General features: G+C 35.9%; 1 protein-coding gene and 1 long non-coding RNA gene across 3 annotated transcripts; both read right to left on the bottom strand.

Moving 5' to 3' along the window:
• Positions 1–5,478: 5,478 nt before the first annotated feature.
• Positions 5,479–6,771, bottom strand: LOC113294396 (basic 7S globulin-like). The gene has a single exon (XM_026542793.1). The coding sequence runs from the start codon at positions 6,769–6,771 to the stop codon at positions 5,479–5,481; it is 1,293 nt and encodes a 430-aa protein (XP_026398578.1).
• Positions 6,772–10,132: 3,361 nt separating this feature from the next.
• LOC113293103 lies at positions 10,133–12,981 on the bottom strand. Of its 2 annotated transcripts, XR_003332047.1 has the most exons (4): positions 12,862–12,970; positions 11,616–11,663; positions 10,868–10,975; positions 10,133–10,420 (listed from the first exon to the last, which is right to left on the bottom strand). It is a non-coding gene; the product is annotated as an uncharacterized LOC113293103 (long non-coding RNA). The 2 variants fall into 2 exon arrangements; XR_003332046.1 differs by lacking the exon at positions 11,616–11,663 and having other exon boundaries at positions 12,862–12,981.
• Positions 12,982–22,992: the final 10,011 nt, after the last annotated feature.

A 22,992-nucleotide genomic window follows, 5' to 3' on the forward strand; every position in this document is an offset into this window, starting at 1 on the left:
CGCTATGCCATGGCTACACTACTGACATACCACCAACATGTTGCCAATGCCGCTATGCAAACAAGATGCGGCCATGATCAATGGTCATCTTTCCTCATAATATGCAAATATCAGCCGTCCAAGTTCGCCACCAAACCGCAAGACTTGTGGCGACCTTTTGGCCGCAACCCCAATTCTTTGGTTTGTGCCGCCAAACCCTAATTTGGCCGCGACGCCAAATCCTTTGGTCGCGCCACCAAACTCATCGAACGCCAACACAAGGTAGCCACAATCAACGGCTACCCTTATTTCATGAGATGTGATCTCGGCCATCGAAGTTCGCCACCAAGCCGGCGAGCTTGTGGCAAGTTCTAGGCGACCAACCAAGACGAGCCTAATAGCATCACACGCTATTTACTTACGGCAATCCTATCAATTTTAAACTTTCCACATGTAGAAAAGCGCTACACGTTTTTCATTAAAACACTCGAGACATCAAAACATGTAACAAACTGGGGGATACTCATCAGGGTATTGGCCTGGCGGTTTACAGCGTACGGTATGCAATACGCCCGTTACAAGAAATTGTCATAAAAGTGAGGCGGTTAGTAATGGAAAGAAATAATGGTGAAACGTATCTTTCATTACCCGTTACTGCTTTCTTCCACCATTCAATCGCTTCCACTTCCTACGAGACCAGGGTACGTTTTGTTGCGACTTGTATAAATAGGTCTCACCTATTTCCACCAAACAAAAAGTTTGGTCAGGAGAACAATACAACATCCAGAAATCATCTGATAGCTTTTCAGTCAGATAGACAGTTCAGCTTTCTGATACAAGTCACGAAACGCCCACACTTCCAGAATCAACTATTCTGGTCTCAACACTTTCTTCGCTTCCCTCCCTAAGACCAGCCGAAGCAAGCCTGGAAAGACCATTTCTTGGTTTAGGTCAGGATTGTACAGATTGATCTCTCGAATCAAAAGTACTCCCGTGTAGTACATTGTTTAGGGTTTAGACTCGTTTCTCACCTACACACACGAAATTACCGAAATCAGCAGAAACAGTTTTCACCCACAAACAACAGTATATAATAAATTTATTTTATATTTAATCAGTAGGCATTAATGGTGGTTTTGATGGTGGGCGGGGGTGATGGATAGGCGGTGGGGATGATGGTGGTGGGTGGTGGTGAAAATGGTTGATTGATGACGATAATGGTGGTGGTGATGAAAGAAGTAGTGGTAGTGGGATGAGAAGGTGTCCTAAGGTAGATAAATTATTTAGTTACCCTTGGTTATTTTTATATTTGATATTAGTTTTTGTTTTATTTTTCTTTATTTTTTTAATTTTTTAGAATAAGAATACATATTAAAGACCAGATTATTTTAGGGAGAAGATAAATCAACAACTGTAGTTTTAAGATTTTTCGGGCCGGGGCAGGAAAAAAGATGAAACCTATAAAAATAATTGACTCTATACAAGGCTACACACAAATGAATTGTAATTGATTTGGTTTCTCCTATCTCTCTTTATTCCCATTTTGTCATGATTTCTGTTTCTGTCATTTCTCCTCGACTTCGTGTGATTATGCATGCTTGAGAAATAATTCGTGGTAATACTAATAGGTATAGAGAGAAGATAAGTAGCTAGATAAGAAACGATTTTGATCAAGAATCACAAATTATTAAACTTTAGGAAAATGAATAAACAAAAATCTATGTAACTTTGGAATAATTTATATATATATCATCAAAGGGAGAAAACTGATTCCTGAAGCTAACAGATTTTGAAGTAATTTTGCGTCATCGGTTTTGTTACAAATTTGGTGAACGACCTTTGATGATTTTGTATGTTTTCGAAGTAAGGACACTAATTTGTTTTGAAGAAATGAATGGAGTAGTGTTATATTACCCATAGGCCCATATGAACTTGAGGAGTTGATTAACGATTAACTATGTTTGTTCTAAAGGATTGTATGACTTACAGGCATAATATTAAAAGATTTGAGGCTAAGGACATGTTTATTGACCAACACCTCAAAAACCTTTAGACTTGGATCGACTGGATCGATTTTTCGCCAACAGTTATGATATGTATGAACCGATGGATATATTTGAAATACACATCCTTTCTCGTGCCGTTACCGCACGGGTTAAGCCCTAGTGACCATGATATGCTTTAATTTTCACCTAAATATCAGTCTGACAACTACTGCGATCCCGAATTGGTTAGATATTAGCGATAACTTCTACTCTGAAAGTTGAATTTTGATCATATTCGTTTCGGTTGAAAATAGATCGCTTGATGAAAGAAACTAAGGAATGAAATGTCTACCTTAAAGTTGTTGCATATGTGTGCGCCATTAAATTCCAAGAACGTTGATTACCTCATATTTTTTTTAATACTTGAGTAGATGTAAAAGATATGAATAGTGGAACGAGTTGATAAATTTATGGGTGCTAAATTTCTCGATAAAAAAACCAAACCAACTCTCTTTCTAAGACTTGCAAAATGTAAAGTACATGGTCCAGGTAGTTGAAGGAACAAAATCTTTGTGTATAAGAAAATGATATATTCTTTATCATATATGTATGTTTCTAATTATGCTTTCTTGTTTCGAAATGCATGGTTAGAAAATGATCTCTTCAATCAGATAACAATGTTCTTATGATTAGAAAATAACGACATGAACGTACGATATTTTTAAGAGATATCGATGATTTTAAATAAAGTGTCAAAGTATCCCTATTTTATAATATCTCTATAAATATAAGATGATACAATTTTCACAGGTCAATTCGTTCAAAATGGAACCAAAATTAGGAAAATATTTCTCGCCATGCGAAGATAAATATTGTTTTTCCGTGTAACTTGTTGAAACTTGATTATGCACAGAGATATAAGAAAAGATAGGCATCGCTTGACAACGAGGTGACTAAACTTTCATGAAGGATCAAGAGATCATGGAAGGAAAGACTAACAATGATACCGAGAAAGAGCAAGATACTGTATACAACAAAAGAAAGAGCAAGCACTTCTTGCAGGACTCCCGTGGGTCCTTAATCAAATACAAGATATTTGGATAAAGAAGACGTATTGAAGAACTTCTTATCTAAAGCAACAAAACAACATGGATTTAATCCAAATAAGAAACTGAAAAAATATTGAAATAGTACTACATCTTTTAAAAGTTTTTGATGTTGCATGATTTTGACCATCTTAAGAACAACGTTAAGCGTCATTGCAGTAGTGATATTTGATTATCATATGATATTAAGATGCTTCAGATATATTTGAAGAATGAAGAGTTCATTGAACACGAGGAAGACAATCACGATTTAGCATTCAAGTAAATCGACAAGGAGGCGATTGCATTTTCAGAAGATTGGATCATCGAACGGTGTGTAAATAACGAGTATCCATCGGTATTTTCCCATGGGTAAGTCTGAATATAAAATTTACAAGTACATGATACTAATCCATTAAAATATGGAGAAGTTAAAACCAAAACAGAAACACGTGCTAAGACAATTCAAACAACGTCGACTAAAGACACAAAAATAGAGGGTAAATCAAAAGTTGTCATAGAATGGATACTTCGATTTAAAAGAAAAGACATACAGAACCGGCATAGAGAAAATGTGGGCTCCAGAAAGAATACAACTATGCAAGAATAGTGAATTGCCAAAAAGAAAAGCTTGAATTTCATGGTTGGGTCAAAGATCATGAATATTCACTTTTGCGAATAGTCTTTAATGGATCTTAATTCTTTTGTTATATTAATGTTCTTGGAAAGGTATGCTACAACTACAGTTTATAATATTGTTCATTTTATCTTACAGTTCACCAGTTTTTTGGCTATATCAAAAGGCATTAACTACTGCTTGGACAACTTCAATAACTTTGCACTATTTACCTTATTAGTTACCTAATTATTTTTGTTAACTTGAATTCTTATTCACATCGAACTGTTTTTTTCTTTGGAATACGTTTAGAATTTATTTTTTTAAGTTTATAGATTTTTTTAAAATAATTTTCTTCAAAATAATTTATTAATTCGTTCAAGTAAATAATTCAACTTTGGGTAAAAGACTCTATATATATTCAAATACGCTCATGTCAATTAATAAAAAAGCCACATAGGAAAAAAATTTAAGAAACAATTAATGATGATATCTGGATATTAACAAAAACATATCAATGATACTTTTAAAATATTCTCACGAAACATATCATATTAAAAACCTCGAGTTATATACCTAATATTTCTTGACACACAACACTAATTACAGGTTGAGCCGGGGCCGTAAGCCCCCGGTGATACCTAGTTAAAAGAGAAAATCAAACAGAACTACATGCCCCATCCAAAAATGCTATATAAGCCAGCAATACTAACTTAAGCACTTCGGGTAAAATTGTTCCTCCCAACGATGTACAAGGTCTTTAAAATATAACCCACAAATCATCTTAGACGGGTCCCCATGAGGTTTAACAACAATTATTGTATCAGCTTCATTTCGACTAGAGTCTTCTATTCCTCTCTATAGAGAGCCTGTGAAAGACCATTCCAGATGAAGTTGTGGAAGACATTAGACTAATGTCTTGTCCAACCATCAAGTCAAACCCCTGTTGTGGAAGGCCTTCCCATACTCAGCTCCTGTAAATTGAAGAAAGTAACTCCATACCTCTTAAACAAAAGAGCAGTGAAGTACAGTATGGTTGCTGGTTTCTTCTTCCATGAAACACATCTTACATCGCGAATGAACCTTATAATCTTCTTTGTCACTACTTAAAGCCTCCAATGTTTCGCAATCCCTTCGCATATCATTGTCTTCAGTTAACACTAAATCACCACCGTTTTTACACAATTCTTGTCCAACATCTTTAGAATTGCTCATTGTAATAGGTTGATGGATTCAAAAGAATTGTTGATTACCAGGGATTCAAGATGCAGTTAATGTGATCGAAATTGTAAGTATTTTTTTTCTATTGCTGGCCCGTATTTCAACTGCATCCAGGTAATGATGGTTTTCTTCTTTCGTATTCATGAAACTAACCTAGGGTTTTTTTAGTTGCCGCTTTCATAGGAGAATAAGGTGCTTGATATATATCTCATGAGGAGGGTTAGTATTTAACGTTTCGGGTTATAAGGGATAACTTATTTTTATCTCGAAAAATTGGGCTTGGAAACCAGATGGGTTGGGTGGGCAAGTGCACACCCACCCTTCCATGTGGTTCCCCCCCTGCTCGTCAGTTCTGAGTAGCTGACAGACAAACTACACAATGGGCCTAAGTGAACAGGGATAGGTAGGCCTAGATTGGTTGGCGGAGGAAGATTCAGCGGAAGCACGAGAATGAGGTCTGAACTTGTCGGTTCTAGACAACTGACGGAAGGAAGGTTGTGAAACATATTTATGATACCATTACTTAACTAATAATGATTACATGATACACAAAATTTAATTAGCTTGCAAATCCAACTGAAGTACGTACATTTCAAGGAAATAATGGATTCAAGAACCCAAATCTTGATCTTGAAATATCAAACTCTAGGAAGCCGTTGAAATTATATCGACCAATAACAATGGAAGTCTTAGGATATAAACCTCCATCGATGAATGACAAACATCTGACATCTTCTCCCATCCATTTCAAGTCACTAACAGTGCTCATTCCACCTTTGCCAAAGATGAAAACGACACTGTGTGGTATCCTATTTCCCTCTAATATCCATTCAGGTACATCCATAGTGGATGCTTTATAACAGGTACTAAAAGGCGCAACAGGAGGAACCATAATAGCATTCTTGTATCTAGCCATATGAACCTTTGCAATTGCCTTGTAGATTGATGTCTGTAGAATAGTATAAGGAGCTTGAAAGTCGACTTTCGTTCCTCCGACTCCGGTTGCCTTGTTAATGGACAACAATCTTTTATCGATATTCGGTACTGTTACGTTGTATATCTTGATTGATTTAACATGAATGAAATATTCTTCAGGACTTTTTGGGTTAGTCAAGAGTGGGGTGTAACTCCATAAATGAGATTCCCTCAAATCTATAAAATCACTTCCAAACGTGGAAACATATGGTCCACCCCCGAAGAAAATCTCACCTGTTCCCAATTCCAGAGCAAATATACGAGAAAGTCGAAATCCAGCTGCAAACTGTGAAACTAAAGAAAGAACGGATGAACGTCCCAGACCAGCCACTCCTTGAGCACCTTTAGCAAGTCCACGTAATGAGAACTCACCAGAAGTTGCACAACCGAACGCAATCCGGCGAGGCGTAAGAAGAGGACCAGGTGTCTCTGAGAACCCTGGATTAGATCTAGCCGTGACAAAATCAGTAATTAGCTCACCATGTCCGACGGCCTTAGTTACTGGGTTTCTTATGTGAATGCTGCAGGCATTATTATGGCACCAGGTTTTATGAGGCTTGGTGCTATTATTGCACGATACACATGTGACGTGTTTGCTAGCTTGTGCACATTTAGGTGATTTGCACTTGACTGGTTTGTATGATGATGATGTATAGCCTTTGTCACAACGGAGCCAAGGTAACTTTCCCCCGAGATCGAGGACTAGTTTCACGGGAGCTAGAGGAGTTCCTTGGTTAAGATTGATCATGATTTGGAGGGTTAGTGGATCGTATTCAGTATCAAAGACGATACTGGTAGGTCTAGGAGTAGGGGAAGGTGATTGAGCATTGGAAATGGAAAGTATGAAGAACAGAAGGAGAAGAGGAAGAAGAGAAAATTGAAAAATGCAAGAACCAAAAGAAGAAGTCATGGGATTTGGAAGATGATCAGTATATGTGATTGTGGATGTGTTTTAACTAGCTAGACATGACTTTTATTTATAGTGGTGTGATGCATCCTAATGCTTTGGCAAATGGCCATATTCTATTCATTAGTATGATGCAATTTGGTAGGAGTTTATCCATATTTAATCCACTGTCATTTTTATGCCTTAATGAGCATATGCGTGTAATCAACACTAAGCCGTAGGCTGTTAATTTGAATTTAATAAGTTTAGTCTTATGTGAGATTTGCCCCCTCGGGTTTTCTGGAAATCATGTCGGGTGCTGACATAATATGATATTTCCTGGTAAATGCAGTTTGTACTTTGTCTGGCGGCTAAATTTGCTTCATCGCTTGAATATGCTGTTACCCCGTACACATTTTACAACAGATTCTATTTAAGGTAATTCCGTGCGAGGATCCAAAGATAGTCTTTGGATGACGGAAAAAAACGGTTTCGTCCAAAAACGCCTCAAAATGTACAGATTAGTCCAGTCCTAGTTGACTAGGCACAAATTAGTTCAAAATTTGTATAAAGACGCTGCTATCCTTCGCACGCGTTTCATAAAGCACACGTACGGTGAATGAAAACAGTTTGCAACTGACACGTTAAGGTGAATGTGACACGTTCGTTCAAAACAAAAAAACGGAAAAATAAATTATTTCATTTAGCAGAGAGAAGAGAAAAGAAGATCAGAGAAAACAAAGAGAAGAAAGAAAAACTGTAACCTAACTGAGAAAACCCAAATCGAAACCCTAAATTTTCATAATCAAACCCTAAATCTTCATTATCAAACCCTAAAGCTTTATAATCGTTGATGATTGCGGTAGAAGTAACAACATGGTGATTGGGAAAAACTGGTTCAAAAGAGGAAAGTAGAAGAACTATCGGAAGATACAACATCAGTTGAAGAACAAGAAATTTCAAAATCACCAGGTCCTAAGACGAGATCAAAATCTTAAAAGAATGCAGCAGTTTCAACATCAACTGTAGTAAAAAAACTGCAAAATCATCACCATATAAAAAGACATCAAAAACTTCAAAGTCATCACCAGTTAAGAAAGGAAAAGGTAACAAATATTGGTCTTATTTTTGTGTTTTAAAACTTTTTTCCCATCACTTATGTTACTAGTGTATAGATATGTGCACCAGCATGTTGTTTCATCTTCATATGACCGGTTGTGTGTGTTTTGAAGCTTTTTTCTCGTCATTTGTGTTACTAGTGTACAAAACTGTACACCAACATGTTGTTTCATTTTATACGACGTGTTGTGTGTGTTTTGAAGCTTTTTTCCCATCACTTGTGTTACTAGTTTACATAACAGTACACCAGCACCTTCAAATAGCATGGTGTGTGTGTTTTGAAGCCTTTTCCCCATCACTTGTGTTATTAGTGTACATAACTGTGCACCAGCATGCTGTTTCATCTTCATATGGCTGGTTGTGTGTGTTTTGAAGTCTTTTTCCCATCACTTGTGTTATTAGTGTACATAATTGTGCACCAGCATGTTGTTTCATCTTCATATGGCCGGTTGTGTGTGTTTTGAAGCTCTTTCCCCATCACTCGTGTTACTAGTGTACATATTTGTCCACCAGTGTGTTGTTTCATCTTCATATGGCCTGTTTTGTGTGGTTTGAACCTTTTCTCCCGTTACTTGTGTTACTGATGTACATAACTGTGCACCAGCATGTTGTTTCACTTCATATCGCCAGTTGTGTGTGTTTTAAACTTGTTTTCCCATCACCTGTGTTACTGGTGTACATATAAGTACACATATGTTGTTCATCTTCATGATCAAATCTTTAAACAGTTTGATTACTGGTGTACATATAAGTACACATATGTTGTTTCATCTTTATTCAAAATCAAACCTATCAATAAACTTGTTATGTTTTAAAGGCTGACTCTTATGGGGGAGGAAAAGGATGAGCGGAAAAGTGGGGCCACGTAGGGCGGGAAGAATATTTCTCGTAGTGAGAGAGAGAAAATATAAGAAGAATATGCGTTTTATTTCAGGGATGTATGGACTGTTCTGTGGGCATGAATGTTGTTTTTGTTAGTTTTGTTGTGGTAGTGTACATATTTATATACAAGATGTTATTTCAGGGGTGTATGAACTGTTATGTGGACATGGATGTTATTTTTGTTAGATTTGTTGCAGTTGTGTACAGATTTGTACGACAACATGTCATTTCAGGGGTATATGTATTGTTATGTGAGTATGAATTCTATTTTACTTAAATTAGTTGTGGTTGTATACAGATTTGTACACATGTATGACAACTCAAGGATGTGTGGGTTATTTCGTCGGCGTGCATGTTATTTTTGTTGGATTTATTTAGGAGTATACATACTTGTATGCCATTGTATCATGTTATGGGCATTTGATCTGTTTTGTGGTTTTAAATGTTGGATTTTTTTCATTTCTGTAAGTGTGTACATACTTATGCATTGTTGTATCATGTCATGAACAAATGGTGTGTTTTGTATGAGCATGTATGTTGGATTTGTTAAAGTTCTGGAGGTGTGTACATACTTGTACACTGATGTATCATGTCATGGGAGTATGACATGTTCTGTGGTTTTGAATGTTAGATTATGTCATTTCTATAGGTGTGTACATACATGTACACTGCTAGTATCATTTCATGGACGTATGAACTTTCTTGTGCGAGTATGAATATTGGTTTTAAGATTTTTGTAGGTGTGTACATACTTGCACACTAGTATGTTATGTCATGGATATATGAAGTTTTTGTGGGTATGGATGTCACGGGTTCTATAATTTTCGAAGTATGGATGTCATGGTATACATGCTAGTACACTGGTAAGTTATCTCATGGATGTATGACATGTTTCATAGTTTTTGAAGTTGGATTTGTCTGATTTTTGTAGGTGTGTATATACTTGTTGGAGATGGTAACATCAGAACCTGCAGAAACCTGTCGGTGGTCCTGCCAAACTGTAGAATATCGCAGAAGATAAATAATACCAAGATTGGCGTGCGAGTAGGAGAGAAACAACTTGATTTATGTTTAAAACCTGCTTAAGTTGTTTGTAACTTTCTTAAACTTTTAACAACTATGTTTCTTAACTTTCTTAAACAACTATTATTACTTGTAAAACCTTGAATTAATCTTATTATTAGTTTGAATATAGATGTTTTGAATGCAGATTTTTTCAGATTTACATGGTATATTTTAAGTAATTTTTTTTCATGTGTACATAGTGATGTACATGATGGTGCACAACTACTGACAGGTTAGAAAATCAAAGTGTACATACTGTTGAATATGTACTGACATGTTATAAAATTATTCATACCTGCAGAAATAAAGACACATATACTGAAGTAAAAACCAATCTAAATTCTTAAAATAAATAAGATAGTAACATTCATTGTAACAGTTTACATGAGAAAAAAAGTACAAAGTCGTAAGCAAGAATGGTAGTAAATCATTAAGTAAGGTGCAAGTAAAGCACTCAGTGCACATCATAGGCCTTCTTTACTTCTCTCTAGCAATTTTGATGCGTTGATTTCTTCATCTTCCAAATGGAGTCCTGGATATGCGACTAATGATTCTACCTATAAGATGTTTTACCCGTCTCTTAGACATCAACATGATAATCTTCAATCTGGAAAATAAAACATATTCACCAATGAAATGATTTGGAAAAAAAAGAACATAATATTGCAAAACTATGCGCAGATTCAAAAACAATAAACATGTGTATAACTATGTACACTTAGTTGCAGAACTATGCACATCTTTCAAACAATCAACCTGTGCACATCCATACCCATAGATGTGACATATATAAATGAGACCGGACAACGTGCACAATCATATACACACGTACAACTTGAATCGTGTACCTAAGCAACAATATCACTACCAATATTGAATAAAATTATTTTGAGCTTATGAGTCCCTAAATTTATACATACATATAAATTCAAATAATACCCAATGAATCTAAAGTGTGACATATTATCGACCTGAATATCATCTACATCATTACTAGGGTTAACTATGGTCAAAATAAGGTTTCAAGATCAATTGCAAAGGTAAAGAAACTTACCCTAGTGACATCCACCATTTATGAATGGAATAATCAAGAGGTAATCATCTCTTCGACGTATTCATGTCCAACCATCTTCATTAACTGCGACCAAATGATTCATGCACCCTAGTAATACCATTCATAAAGTCAAAAATATGTATAACTATGTACACATTAACATTAACATGTGTACAACTATATACACCCAGAAAATATGATCCCGAAAATCTTAAAGTTAAAAATAAACTCAAAATAATCATTACATAGCATACAAGTGTACAAATATGTAAACCTATACAGAAACATAATAAACTCTAGCGTACATACTCGCAGGACATGCAATCAATTCATCACAAAGCATACTAGTATATAAACATGTAGAATTATACAAAAATCTAACTAATCAAATATCCACACCCATAAAACATATCATAAAATTACGAGAGATCATAATGGTGTACGACTATTTACACACCTATAGAAATCCAACATCCATACCCCTAAAGCGTGCCATATAATAGTGACACAACACAATGGTGTACAACTATGTACACACCTTTAAAAAAGCAAGTAATCCAACATCCATACTCACAAAACAAAACATAAAATTATGAGAAAGCATACTAGCGTATAATTATGTACACATCTACAGAAAAACAACAAAAATATAGCATTAATTCAAAGAAAACAACCGATGCATTCATCACACATAAAGTTTTAGTATATAAATGTGTACGCATCTCCCAAAATATGGATGAATACTCACCATGATTCAAAAACAACATACACAACCTGCTCAGACTTGGTTCAGACCCTACATATTACAAAAAAACATATGGTGTATATTAAAGTCCATGCACATGCTATATAAATTGAAACACATACTAGTGTACAAACATGTACACCTCTACAAAAAAAATAACCAATTATAGCATCATACCCATAGAACATGCCATCCCTTCATAGAAAGAGCATACTAGCATACAAAAAATTATGCACCTGTATAAAAACCTAGCAAATTTTAGCATTCATACCACGTGACATGTTATATCTTTATGATAGAGAATTTTAGTGTATAAATATGTACACATCCACAGAAAAAAAATGACAAATTCTAGCATCCATAACCACAAAACATGTCATGCATTCATCGGAGAGCATGCTAGTATAGTGTACAAGTATGTACATATCTACAGAAAAATAACAAAAATAGAGCGTTGATTCAAACAAAACAACCTATGCATTTACCAAAGAGAATTTCAGTGTACAATATGTATACAACCTTCTTAGACATGGTTGATACCTTGCGTATTATAAAATACATATATAGAAAACATATACAGTGTATAAAGTACACATGTTATATCACCATAAAAAGATATCAGATACTCTATCAATTAGAAATCATGAAATAAAATCAAACGCATTATAGAAGCAAACAAATGAAGAGATCAAGAGATCTAAAAAAATCACATATAATAACAGAGGTAGCTCAAGAAAAATCTGAATCACATCTGAAATTTCTTAATATAGAATCCACTAACACAGAGACTTAAAAACAAATATATCTGAATCACATTTGAACATATCATAGAATTTATTCTTTGAATCAATCTTAAAATAACCATAAACTGAAACATATACATGTACACATTCTGTTTAATAAAAAACAGAAGAAATCAATCAATCTATCAATTAATCGCCATTAATAACTTTGGTCGTGTTATAAAAAACATATATGAAGAGAACAAAAACATCTTAATCATGTATATGCAGATCTCAAAATTGAAAAACTAACAAAGAGCAACAAATTTATGAAGAAGAAATGAAAATGAAATCAGAATTGCATGAAAATCAAAACTTAAATATAACAAAAATCAAAACTAAAAAAAGAAAATCAAAAAGATCTAACAAAAGATAACAAATCGAATCGATTTCCTACCATGCATTAAAAAAAAGCACGGTCACAAAATCGAAGAAGTAAAACGAAAGATTAACGATGAAAAACTAACCTGAGATCAAAATAATCTGATAAAGAAACAACTTAATCCTTCAAAATCTCTCTACATCTTTGTTTCTCTCTCCCTTTCTCTCCATCTTTCTCAATTTCTTCTGATTTGAAATCTTAGATCCACATTACATTTGAAAAAAATCGTTCGTATATGGAAATTTTGAAAGGGTAATTTTGGTACTGTGAAAATCCGAGAAATCCATGAATCGGTGTATTTTTGGACTAACTCGTCCATATTTGGACTAAATTGTTAGAAGCGGAGCTTTTTTGAACTAGAGAGTACTAGGCATGAGATGGGTGGACTAAAGCGTTCCAAACCCAGTAACTTTGGGACTAAACGTCAATTTCTACTTGGATGACTCATTGGATAGGAACCAAAGAGGGACCAATCACTTATCTCACACGGAGTTATAAACAAGAAATAAAAAAAACGGTGCATAACTCATTTTTAATTTAAGTATATCTATTAGGTGGACAAATTTCCTTTTAGACTTCAGGAGTATATTTTTGTCAAGAAAAAAATCAGTTATTTAATCTAGTCAAATATTGACCATTTACAATTGATTAGCTAGTAAATGGGCTAACTCAGTGAATGGATCATGTTCTTAGTTGACATTGCGAACAATCCTTGGCCATTTGCGCTTCTAACTACGAGCTAACACTCAACATTATTCTTATAGTATTTTAGAGCATAGTGGATCAACGAATCTTATACACTGCGGTTTAACTTATGTTTAAAGAGCTCACTGCTCCTCTCTACACCCCTTTCTCATGACCTGGGTTGCATGTACGCTTCATTCTTTTAGCAGTGTTGGGACGCGCGTGGGACATTGACACGACACGTGTCCGATGCACTAATTTGCGCGTCCTGCGCGCGTCTGGTTTGGACACACCAATAATTCGGGTTTGACACATTTTTTTTCATTTCCAATTAAACATTTTCCTTTATTTTTACTATTATTAATTAAATGAAGAAAAAAAATATAGGTGTATGTCTTTATTACTCTCTCTGTACCTATTATATATGCGGAATTTTCATTTTCCCTATACCACTATATAGGCGGAGTCCAATTTTCAAGACGATTTTTTACTTCTACTACCCCTATTTGTTTGCTTGGGAATCGTCACAATTGAGTGTATGTCTCTAACATTGGAAATATAATAAGGGTAAAACAGGAAAAAAACATAGAAATATATAAAATCAAGAAAGTTTCTTAATCTAAGAGATTTTGTCTATTCCGCCTATATATGTGGTACCGAGGGAGTAGGGTTTTCTTATTGGAAATGAGATCACGTATACCCTTAGTTGGGCATGAATTAATCTAAAAATGCATTTTTATTGTGTCATGTGTTCAATAGTGATTGATTGTTTGACCTTCGGCGTGTATAAACAAACAATATCTTCTTTCCTTTTGAAATTTATACACATGTAGCATCATTTTCTAATTTTTAGGATCGAAACACCTGACTTTGTTTTATAAATATATGATTGTACATATAAATAATATATAAATATAATATGTATATAAATGTTCGCGTCCTAATTTTTTGAGAATTTTATAGTGTCAGCATTCGCGTCATGTCGTGTCCGCGTATGTGCAACCGAGGTCATGACCATCTATTTTTCAAAAACAAAACGAGTCAAATCTTTGCTCCAGCTAAAGTATCCGTGATGGCAGGATGATTTGGAGTTGCCGGCGACACATCAACCAGCTTTACTTTTATTATCCACGATATCCATTGAATATCCGAAGTATATTAGTGCGTTTACGCTAGCTAGACGCGTCTAGGAAACAGTGTCTGAAGTTCTGGATATCAAGAGCAAGGTTTAGCTCTCATGGTAGATTTTAATACGCTGTGCAAGTTTTGAAAGGTAACGAGGTATGTTTCATGGCTCATTGCACGTTTTGGGATCAAATATAGTGGCATATACACATTTTGGTTGGTCAGGTCAGGTCAGGTGGAATATCGTGAGGCAAGGTGCTTAGCCCTTGGGTGGGTCACGCCGTCAAGGTCCCCTTTACTACACTTTGTTTCTTTTTGGGGGAGTGGAGGTGGGAGCTAGGAGTAGGGGGAGACTTTGATAACTGTGCACCATTTTCTTTTTCTTTTAGTTTGTGGGTCACATGGGAATAGTTAAAGCCTACCCATGACTTAGTTTGTTAGCCAGTTGGGTCTCTTGTAGGACTAGAACACCGCCGTCACAGTGGAATGGCCGATCGAAAAAAAAATACGAGATGACTAAACTTGTTAGCCAGTTAGGTCTAAAAAGTAGGATCTTGTAGAACTAAAAAACCCCTCTCACGGTGGGACGATCAATCAAAAAAATACGAGACACTGATAATAACGCGTTATATATCTTCTTTCGGTTGGAATGTTATTTCGTGTTAAATGCAGTTTGTAATCTGTCTGGCAGTTTAATTTGTTTCATTGAATATGCCGTTACTCATTTTCATATGTTAGAATTCATCCAGATTAAAAAAGAAAAAAAGTCTCTCCTCCAATAATTTTTTCTTTCTAAGTTTTTGGTAGTAGGTAATGAATAAGATGTTTTTACATCGTTTCTGGTGTTTTTTAACATATTTCTTCGCTGTTTTGGGACGATTTTTCTTCGTCGTTGTGGAGGGAGTTCTTCAAAATTCAATGGCTGGTTCGTGACTTGCTTATCTCGATTCAAAAACATCGACGGTTCATCACTGCATCGCTTTCAATTAGCATATGCGTTTGTGTGGATCGACAAATTCATGGGAAAATTACTCCTTTGTTTTAGGAGCATCTCTTTTCGAAGAAGACTACAATCTGATTAAATGGTTGGAAATCATTTCCGGATATACCATCATCTCTCCCTTGTACATAAGAAGAAATTGGATATTTTTGCAGTTTATTGCTCTTTCTCTTTGCGATCTACTTGTAATTGATGTCCTTGTTTGTATTAGGGTCTTGATTATCTTTTATTTTGATGTTTTTGTCATTTTTGTAAGCGATCATGTAATCATTGTTTTGATTTGAATGAATTGAAATATGTTGATTGTCCAAAAAAAAAAAAATCATTCGGATTTATAATTTTTTCTATTTTATTTATTCTACCCAAAACAGATTATAACTCCTTCCAAGTTTCAAACTTCGCGTATGCTTTTGTTTGTTTAAATTTAACACAAAATTGGTTAAAAATACCAAAATCAACAAATCCTGGGTGAAAAAGACATTTAGATTTTGATACTGTTTAAATGGACAAAAATACAAAAATAGCCAGGATGTAAACAGTTTCATCCTGCCCATTTTCAAATACTTTTTCTTTTTTTAATTTACACCAGGATGCATCCAGTTTCATCCTTGCTATTTTTTAAGTTTAAGTCAGGATAAATCCAGTTTCATCCTTGCTATTTTTTTTGTCCATTTCACCCATATTAATTTTTACTCGTCCATTTGAATCGGATTTTAAAAATATTTGGACAAATGACCCATTTTTCGTAAATTTAAAGCCTTTATAATGGAGTGATGCTAGGTTGACGCCCTTCAATGAGGGGATCAGACGGACATGGGAAAGGCCATCAATGGGATCATAAATGGCCAGAAATATGCCCTCAAATTATAGGTCACGATAGATCTTCCGAGATTTTCTCCCGGGATATAAAGCATTTTCGTTTATGATGTGGATTGGATTGATGGAGTATGTTTTAGCCAAGAAAAAATGAATTATTTAATGTAATCATTAATTGACCATTCGGAATTGGGGAAAATTATCTCTAGGCCAATCTCTTTTTTCTTATTTAAGGAACCCACCATTTAAAATTTCTATATTAACAACCCATAACAAGTTAAAAAGATAATTCAATTACTCTTAATTGAATTATCTAAAATCTTCCAAAAAAAATTTTGTTTCTTTTTTATTTTAAAAAACAAAAAAAAAATCACTAATTTACAGTTTGTAATTAATCATTATACAAAGCTTTTGGTTGGTAACCTAGCAACAAGCTGGGCTCCAACACCTTTTTGAATAGCAACGCCTAATCTATGAAAAATAAAACTACCAAAACCACTACTAGCGTCGTTACTAACTAAACAATTCTTCAGGCGCTTGAAAAAACACAAAGTATCCTCACCCAACTCTCCTAGAGTAGAGAAAGCCAAAACACTCAATCCATGGCCATGTGAAATACACTTGTCCAAGTATTTAGAGTGTTTACGTGAAACCGCATTAGATATAGCTTTCCCTGGGACGAAAGAGCGAATTCCATCACCTGCGAAGGGCGAAACACCAGTGACATCCATACAAACATCCTTTCCGTCTTCCCAGTTAAGCACAAGAATATCAGCAGGTTTCAGCTCTTTGTCATCATTCGTCAGAAATCCCAAAGAAACTTCCTTACGAGCAGGAACACTAGCTTTGAAGCAAATGTCGACGACTACATCACGAACAATATCATGTCGAAACTTGGGGCCTATATCCTTAGCACAATGAAGTGCATGATCACCAAAGATGTCCATGGTTTTATTACAACTTGGGCACAAGCCATTCTCAAGAAACAATGGGATACCAAGACGATAGCAAAGTACAGCTCTAAAATGTCTATGTCCAAGGCACTGATTAAGCCCAATGATGAGTACAGCCATTAAATAATCTTGTGCATGCTTCATACGGTTGCACTGCCACAGGATGGAATCTCTTGCGGACATAGAAAATTGGTCTGGGATTTGCTTCTTAACTGTATCAAAATAAGTGACTGCCAGGGAGTGCATGGATGGGGGGGCAGTATCATCGACACAGTATGTAGAAGGCAAGCCACATACCTGAGCAAAATTCTGTAGTGCAAACTGATAAGCAGAGCCTTTTTCAGTTGAGAATGAATTACCAAGGATCACCTTTTGTACCGAAGTCGTCTGACACTGAGAAGCAAGGTAACAATAGGCGCTAGTGTCAGCCATGGTGTAAATGCCAAGTCCACCATCTTTGATGGGCAAGGTAGATAGTCGCTGCTGTAGAGGACCAAACCCCGCACCATCACCAGTGATGAGAAGTCTCAAGTACTTAAGTAAGTGATCATCAAAAAGGGCAGTGGCAGATTGTAAGGCTGCAGGATTGGTAGTACGCATTGCAAAATACAATCTAGAAACTCCAGTGCAATTGCGAAGTAATAGCATCTCACTTTGAGGGTCTTTGAGTTTCTTGATAGCAGACATCAATTGAACAGTCTTATTCACCCTGCTCAACATCATATCACTGATAAAATTCAAATCCAGACTCACCGGTCCACCCAATAGTTTAACACCATTAGAAGGTCTACCAATATCAGCGGGGAAAACTCCGTCAGCTGTGCTTCTGGGGTCAGTAGAAGGCCAAAAGACTTCGGTTTTCTTTACATTAAGATGTAAACCCCTGCGTGGTCCCTCAGTTTCTATTATGCTCAGAGCCTTAGCTACCTCTAATGTATCACCAATAATTGTACCATCATCCAAGTACCAAGCGTGCAAGTCAAGTTTGCATTGAGAAGCAATAGTCTTCACTAGGGGGTGAAGTGTCAATGCAAAGAGCAGAGGACCAAGGGGGTCACCTTGCTGAACTCCAAGTGCAGATGACAAAATATAATGGTCATAGTAGAGTTTGGCAGGCCTCGAGTAACAAAATTCTACCCAACGAGAAATACCTGGACAATGAAGGCGAACCTCTTTGATGAGCTGCGATCTGCTCACCATGTTGAAGGCATTGGAAAAGTCAATGAGCATCATTGACATTTCCTCTGAGTGACCATTCATCTCCAGTAGGCGATTTACAGCATGTAAAATACTTTCCCCACCAGCAGGAATACCAACCCCGAATTGGTAATCGCCCAAATAAGTAGACATATCCTTACCAACCGAGACAGCAGCTACTTTCGAGACCAATCTGCGCCAAACTGTACCAACTGCAATGGGCCTAATACCACCTCCAGGTTTAAGTAAAGGGGTTAAAGGTGCACTAGCAATAAATTCTCCCAAAACCGCAGGACACCTACCAGCCAACCAAAGATTGACAACCCCAGTAATCGAAACAAGTAAATCATCTGCAATAGCAGCTGCCGCCCCACTGATTGCGTCGACCAGATGTTGAGCACGCAAACCATCACGACCGCATGAAGTGCCTTTGGGGAAGCTCCTGATAGCCCGTAAAACAACCCGAGAATCTACTATAATTGGGTCAACCATGGCCTCATCACAGGAAACAGTGGGCATAGGCGCAGGTGGATGCTTGTCTAGCAGTTCCAAGTACGTGTACTCGTTACGAGGAGCTAAACCAGACGAAGAGAGCACTCGAATGGCTGCTGCGAAATGGCCACAACTTATCTTCTTTTGACAAGCTAACAAGGTAGCTGCGTCTTGTCTCTTCTCATATGCCTCTTTAGACCCAAAACGTAAAGGCTGCTGTAGAAGTTTCTTTAACAAAATAGAACAGCCGTTAGGCTCTTTCCAAACAGCAAGAGCCCGATTAATGGCTGCAACCTGTAAACGTTTTCTGTTGCCGGATTTCTTCTCGGTGGAGCTTCTTGGCTTGAACAAGGTTAGCGTGCAGATTGGGAGAAAGATAAGATGTAACCAAGCTGATAAGCTACCAGGATTTACAATAATCCTGTCAAGACATACCTTTAGTGTTCTCGCAAAAGCAAGCCTGCATTTATACGGAATGCTAGAGACTGTCGTGAACTGCCTTTAAAGCACTGCGTTTAGTAAGTCTGTAGAAAGGGAGGGTCCTGGAGTAGACACTTCTACAGCGTCACTATCACCAATACAGTCTACAGCATCACTGGTTGTATTACAGGAAGGAACTAAGCAGGCTACAGGTCCACAGGTTGTATTGCAGGTAGAAACTAAGCAGGCATCAGCACCACCTGGCAAAAGCTCACCTGGTTTGTCCAAACCGTGAATAAGAAACTCAACCTATGCACCATTGAGAGGCCCGGCTATGACATCTCCATGCACAGCTCCACTTCTCCATCTCCCCTTGCAAGATTTCTTCCAACCGTGGAAATGCATACATCTGCAACATAACCACATATGCAAGCGACGTAGAAAATTCTCCCAAGCCGAGTAAATGTGCAAGTTAGAAGCAATCAAATCCCTGCATATGATCTTGTCATCTTCAGAGGAGAGATGCCTGTCATAAACATGCTTCAGGAAAGAACCCTTTACATAACCCCTGCCATTAATTCCATCCTGGCAGCCATGAACTTTCTTGAAGGGGCAATGACAAAGGCTGTCGTCTAGAACAACTTCATATTTAGAAGTATGCATCTAATTTGAAGACGTATTGTCACTCTGAAATGCTCGAACCACTTGAATTAAAACCTTGAAGTCAAATACTACAACACGATTCCAACAGATGCAGCAAAATAAACAACCATACATGACTAGTGATTCAGAATCTTCATACAGTTTCCCAAGGTGTAACCTCCTCCGCAGTCTAAAAACTTTCTTGAGGCTAGTTATACTTCACCCATAACACTGCTCTAATCAAATCAAACTGCCTCACTCTCGTGCAGTTACTGAGCAAACAATGTAATCAAGCCTGATTCGCTGAAGCTTTTCCTCGAACAGAATACGTGCAATTCAGACTAAAACTAATCCCACTCCACCAATAATTCCACAATTTAATTATCTAAGAATTAACTGCATCATTATACGTAAACATCCAAAAATATGACTAGGAAGAATTAACAAACAAGTGCTCCAACAGGGGGAATCAAGGACGTCACCCATATGCAAACAAGTGTTCACTGTTGATTATTATTTAAAAAGAAAAAAAAACTCATAAAATTCTGCTGTCAAATCACCACAAATAATAAACAGTAAATTCTAACTTACATGGATTCCATTAGATTTCCATGTGAATCAACAACATATGAATACTAATCTTCCATTGAGGCTCTCTTTTTAATATAATATAATCTTCCATTGAGGCTCTCTTTTTACTAATTTTAATTTACAGTAAAATAACTCCTTCAAATCTTCCAAAAATATCTCCCTAAAATAACTCTTTCAAATCTCCCTAAAATAACTCCCTAACGTTTCTTTAATTAAGATAAATATTAAACCTAAAAAATCTCCCTAAAATAATTCATCCTTTTGACTACGGAAATTTTAGTTTCCATACTTTAATGAAAATTGCAATTTTCACATGGTGTAAATTTGTGAAAATCGTAGTTATCACATCTGATTGAAAACTCTCCTTTTCACAAGTGATAATATCAATTTTTTACGTGTTATATAGTAATTTTGTAATTATCACGTCAAGCCAAATAAAATCTAGTTTTCAAAATTTTAGATAATTTGATGATACATCACCATGAAAAATGGAAACTTAACATTATTATTATTGTGACAGATATAATTATCACACTTTATTGATGTGAAAAATCAATGTTTTCCTTTTTCATTTTGTGGAAAATATAGTTATCCCATGTGAAAATCAAAGTTATCACGAGCTGAGATAACTTTAGGAGCGAAAATGCTATATAACCAGCTGCATAACAGCTGAGTAACAGCGTTTTCCATGTGGCTACTTATGTGGCGGAAAGAGATTGTTCAAACTTTTGCCATGTCAGTCTGAAATTAGGAAAAAAAAAACGGCATAAATTCTTTCTTCTCTTTGTTCGTAAATTATTTTTATCCGAGTACCAGTTTATTGAATAGTGAATGGAAATTCTTCCTAGTTCCTATGGAAAGATAAATTAAATTTAACATCATGCACAATCAAGCCATCTTTCATCTTTTGATCTGTTTTTCTTCTGCTGCGAGAATCTTCCACCGCCATTAATGGCTAGTTTAAAATCAATAAGAAGAAACTACATTAATAAGCCTCTAATTAAAACTAAATCCAGATCTCATGCTTGTGAGATATGATTGATTAAGAACAATATTCGTCGAGATGGAGAAAAGTGGGATTATCAATTTGAGTTAACTGAAAACTCCATCTTTTTTTTAAAGTTTTTAAACTTTGTTCCACAAATTTTTCATTTGCTTTCGATCCTCGATGATAATCATGGCTTCAAAAATTAGTCTAGGATTTTAAATCCTGATCTTGCCGCGAAAAAGAACAAAAGAAGAGGATGTATGTTTCCGGAGAATCTAAACTCTACTTTCCGTTTGGTAAATCCAAGTTCCAACTGATGACTTTTTTTCTTTTTTTTACTGTGACGTGTTAATAGCAACATATGCCTCTCTCCGACTCATACATTGCCATGTAGACATCGCGGTCAAGCAGCTGTTACCCAGCTGTTCAAGTAGCAGGATCGCTTTAAGAGCCAAGATCCATGAACAAAGTGTTTTGACAAACTATTTTAACAAAATTTCTGAACCATAGGATGTTATCTATCATATGGTTGATAATTTCAACTGAGGTGGCATCTAACAAACACTGTTCCCTGTTTGGTAGTACATATCTCCGGGGCAGAGTAAAGAATTTTGGGAAATTATTTACGGAGAAGTTCAAAGAAAATTGAGTCTCGTTGTTTTTTTTTTCGTTAGGTTTTGATCAATGAATTAACCATGATCTTGATTTAAATTCACTTTTCTTTTCTTTTTAAGACATAGAATATATTAAGAATTTTACCAAGCAGAATTTAAAAGATCAACGAGGGGAAGCTGTTGAGTGTTAAGAATCCTATAACCAGGAAATGTATCGTTCTTCCGAGAGTGAACAAAGTAATTAAGACGAAAGTGCTACGCTATTTATACTTAGATTTATGGATAACTTGAATTCCTGTATTCTAAGGACGATTAAGAACGAGTTTAAAAACAAAATATTTGATTGATTGCACGATTATTCTTACATGTGGTAAACCGTAACTTGCACAGGATGGATTTTGAATTGACAAATTCATAAGATCTATTGTTTGATAAATGATTTCATTAAAAAGTAAGGTAAAACAAAAAATTGGGAATGATTAACTATGAGTTTGGGTCTCTGTTGCAGAGAAGAAACATGAGACATGGTCGACAGTTATTGGATTTAGGTTTTCATCTTTCTATTTCTCAATTAAACCAAACACGAAATAGAGTTAGTTAAACTGCCACATAAACATCAATATTAATCATTAGATGCAAACAATCTAGCATCTGGTAGGGTCTGTCAAAGTGGTTTGTAACACTTTGTTCTCGG

This window comes from Papaver somniferum, chromosome 7 (assembly GCF_003573695.1).
Source record: "Papaver somniferum cultivar HN1 chromosome 7, ASM357369v1, whole genome shotgun sequence".
In the NCBI taxonomy this organism is placed as follows: Eukaryota; Viridiplantae; Streptophyta; class Magnoliopsida; order Ranunculales; family Papaveraceae; genus Papaver; species Papaver somniferum.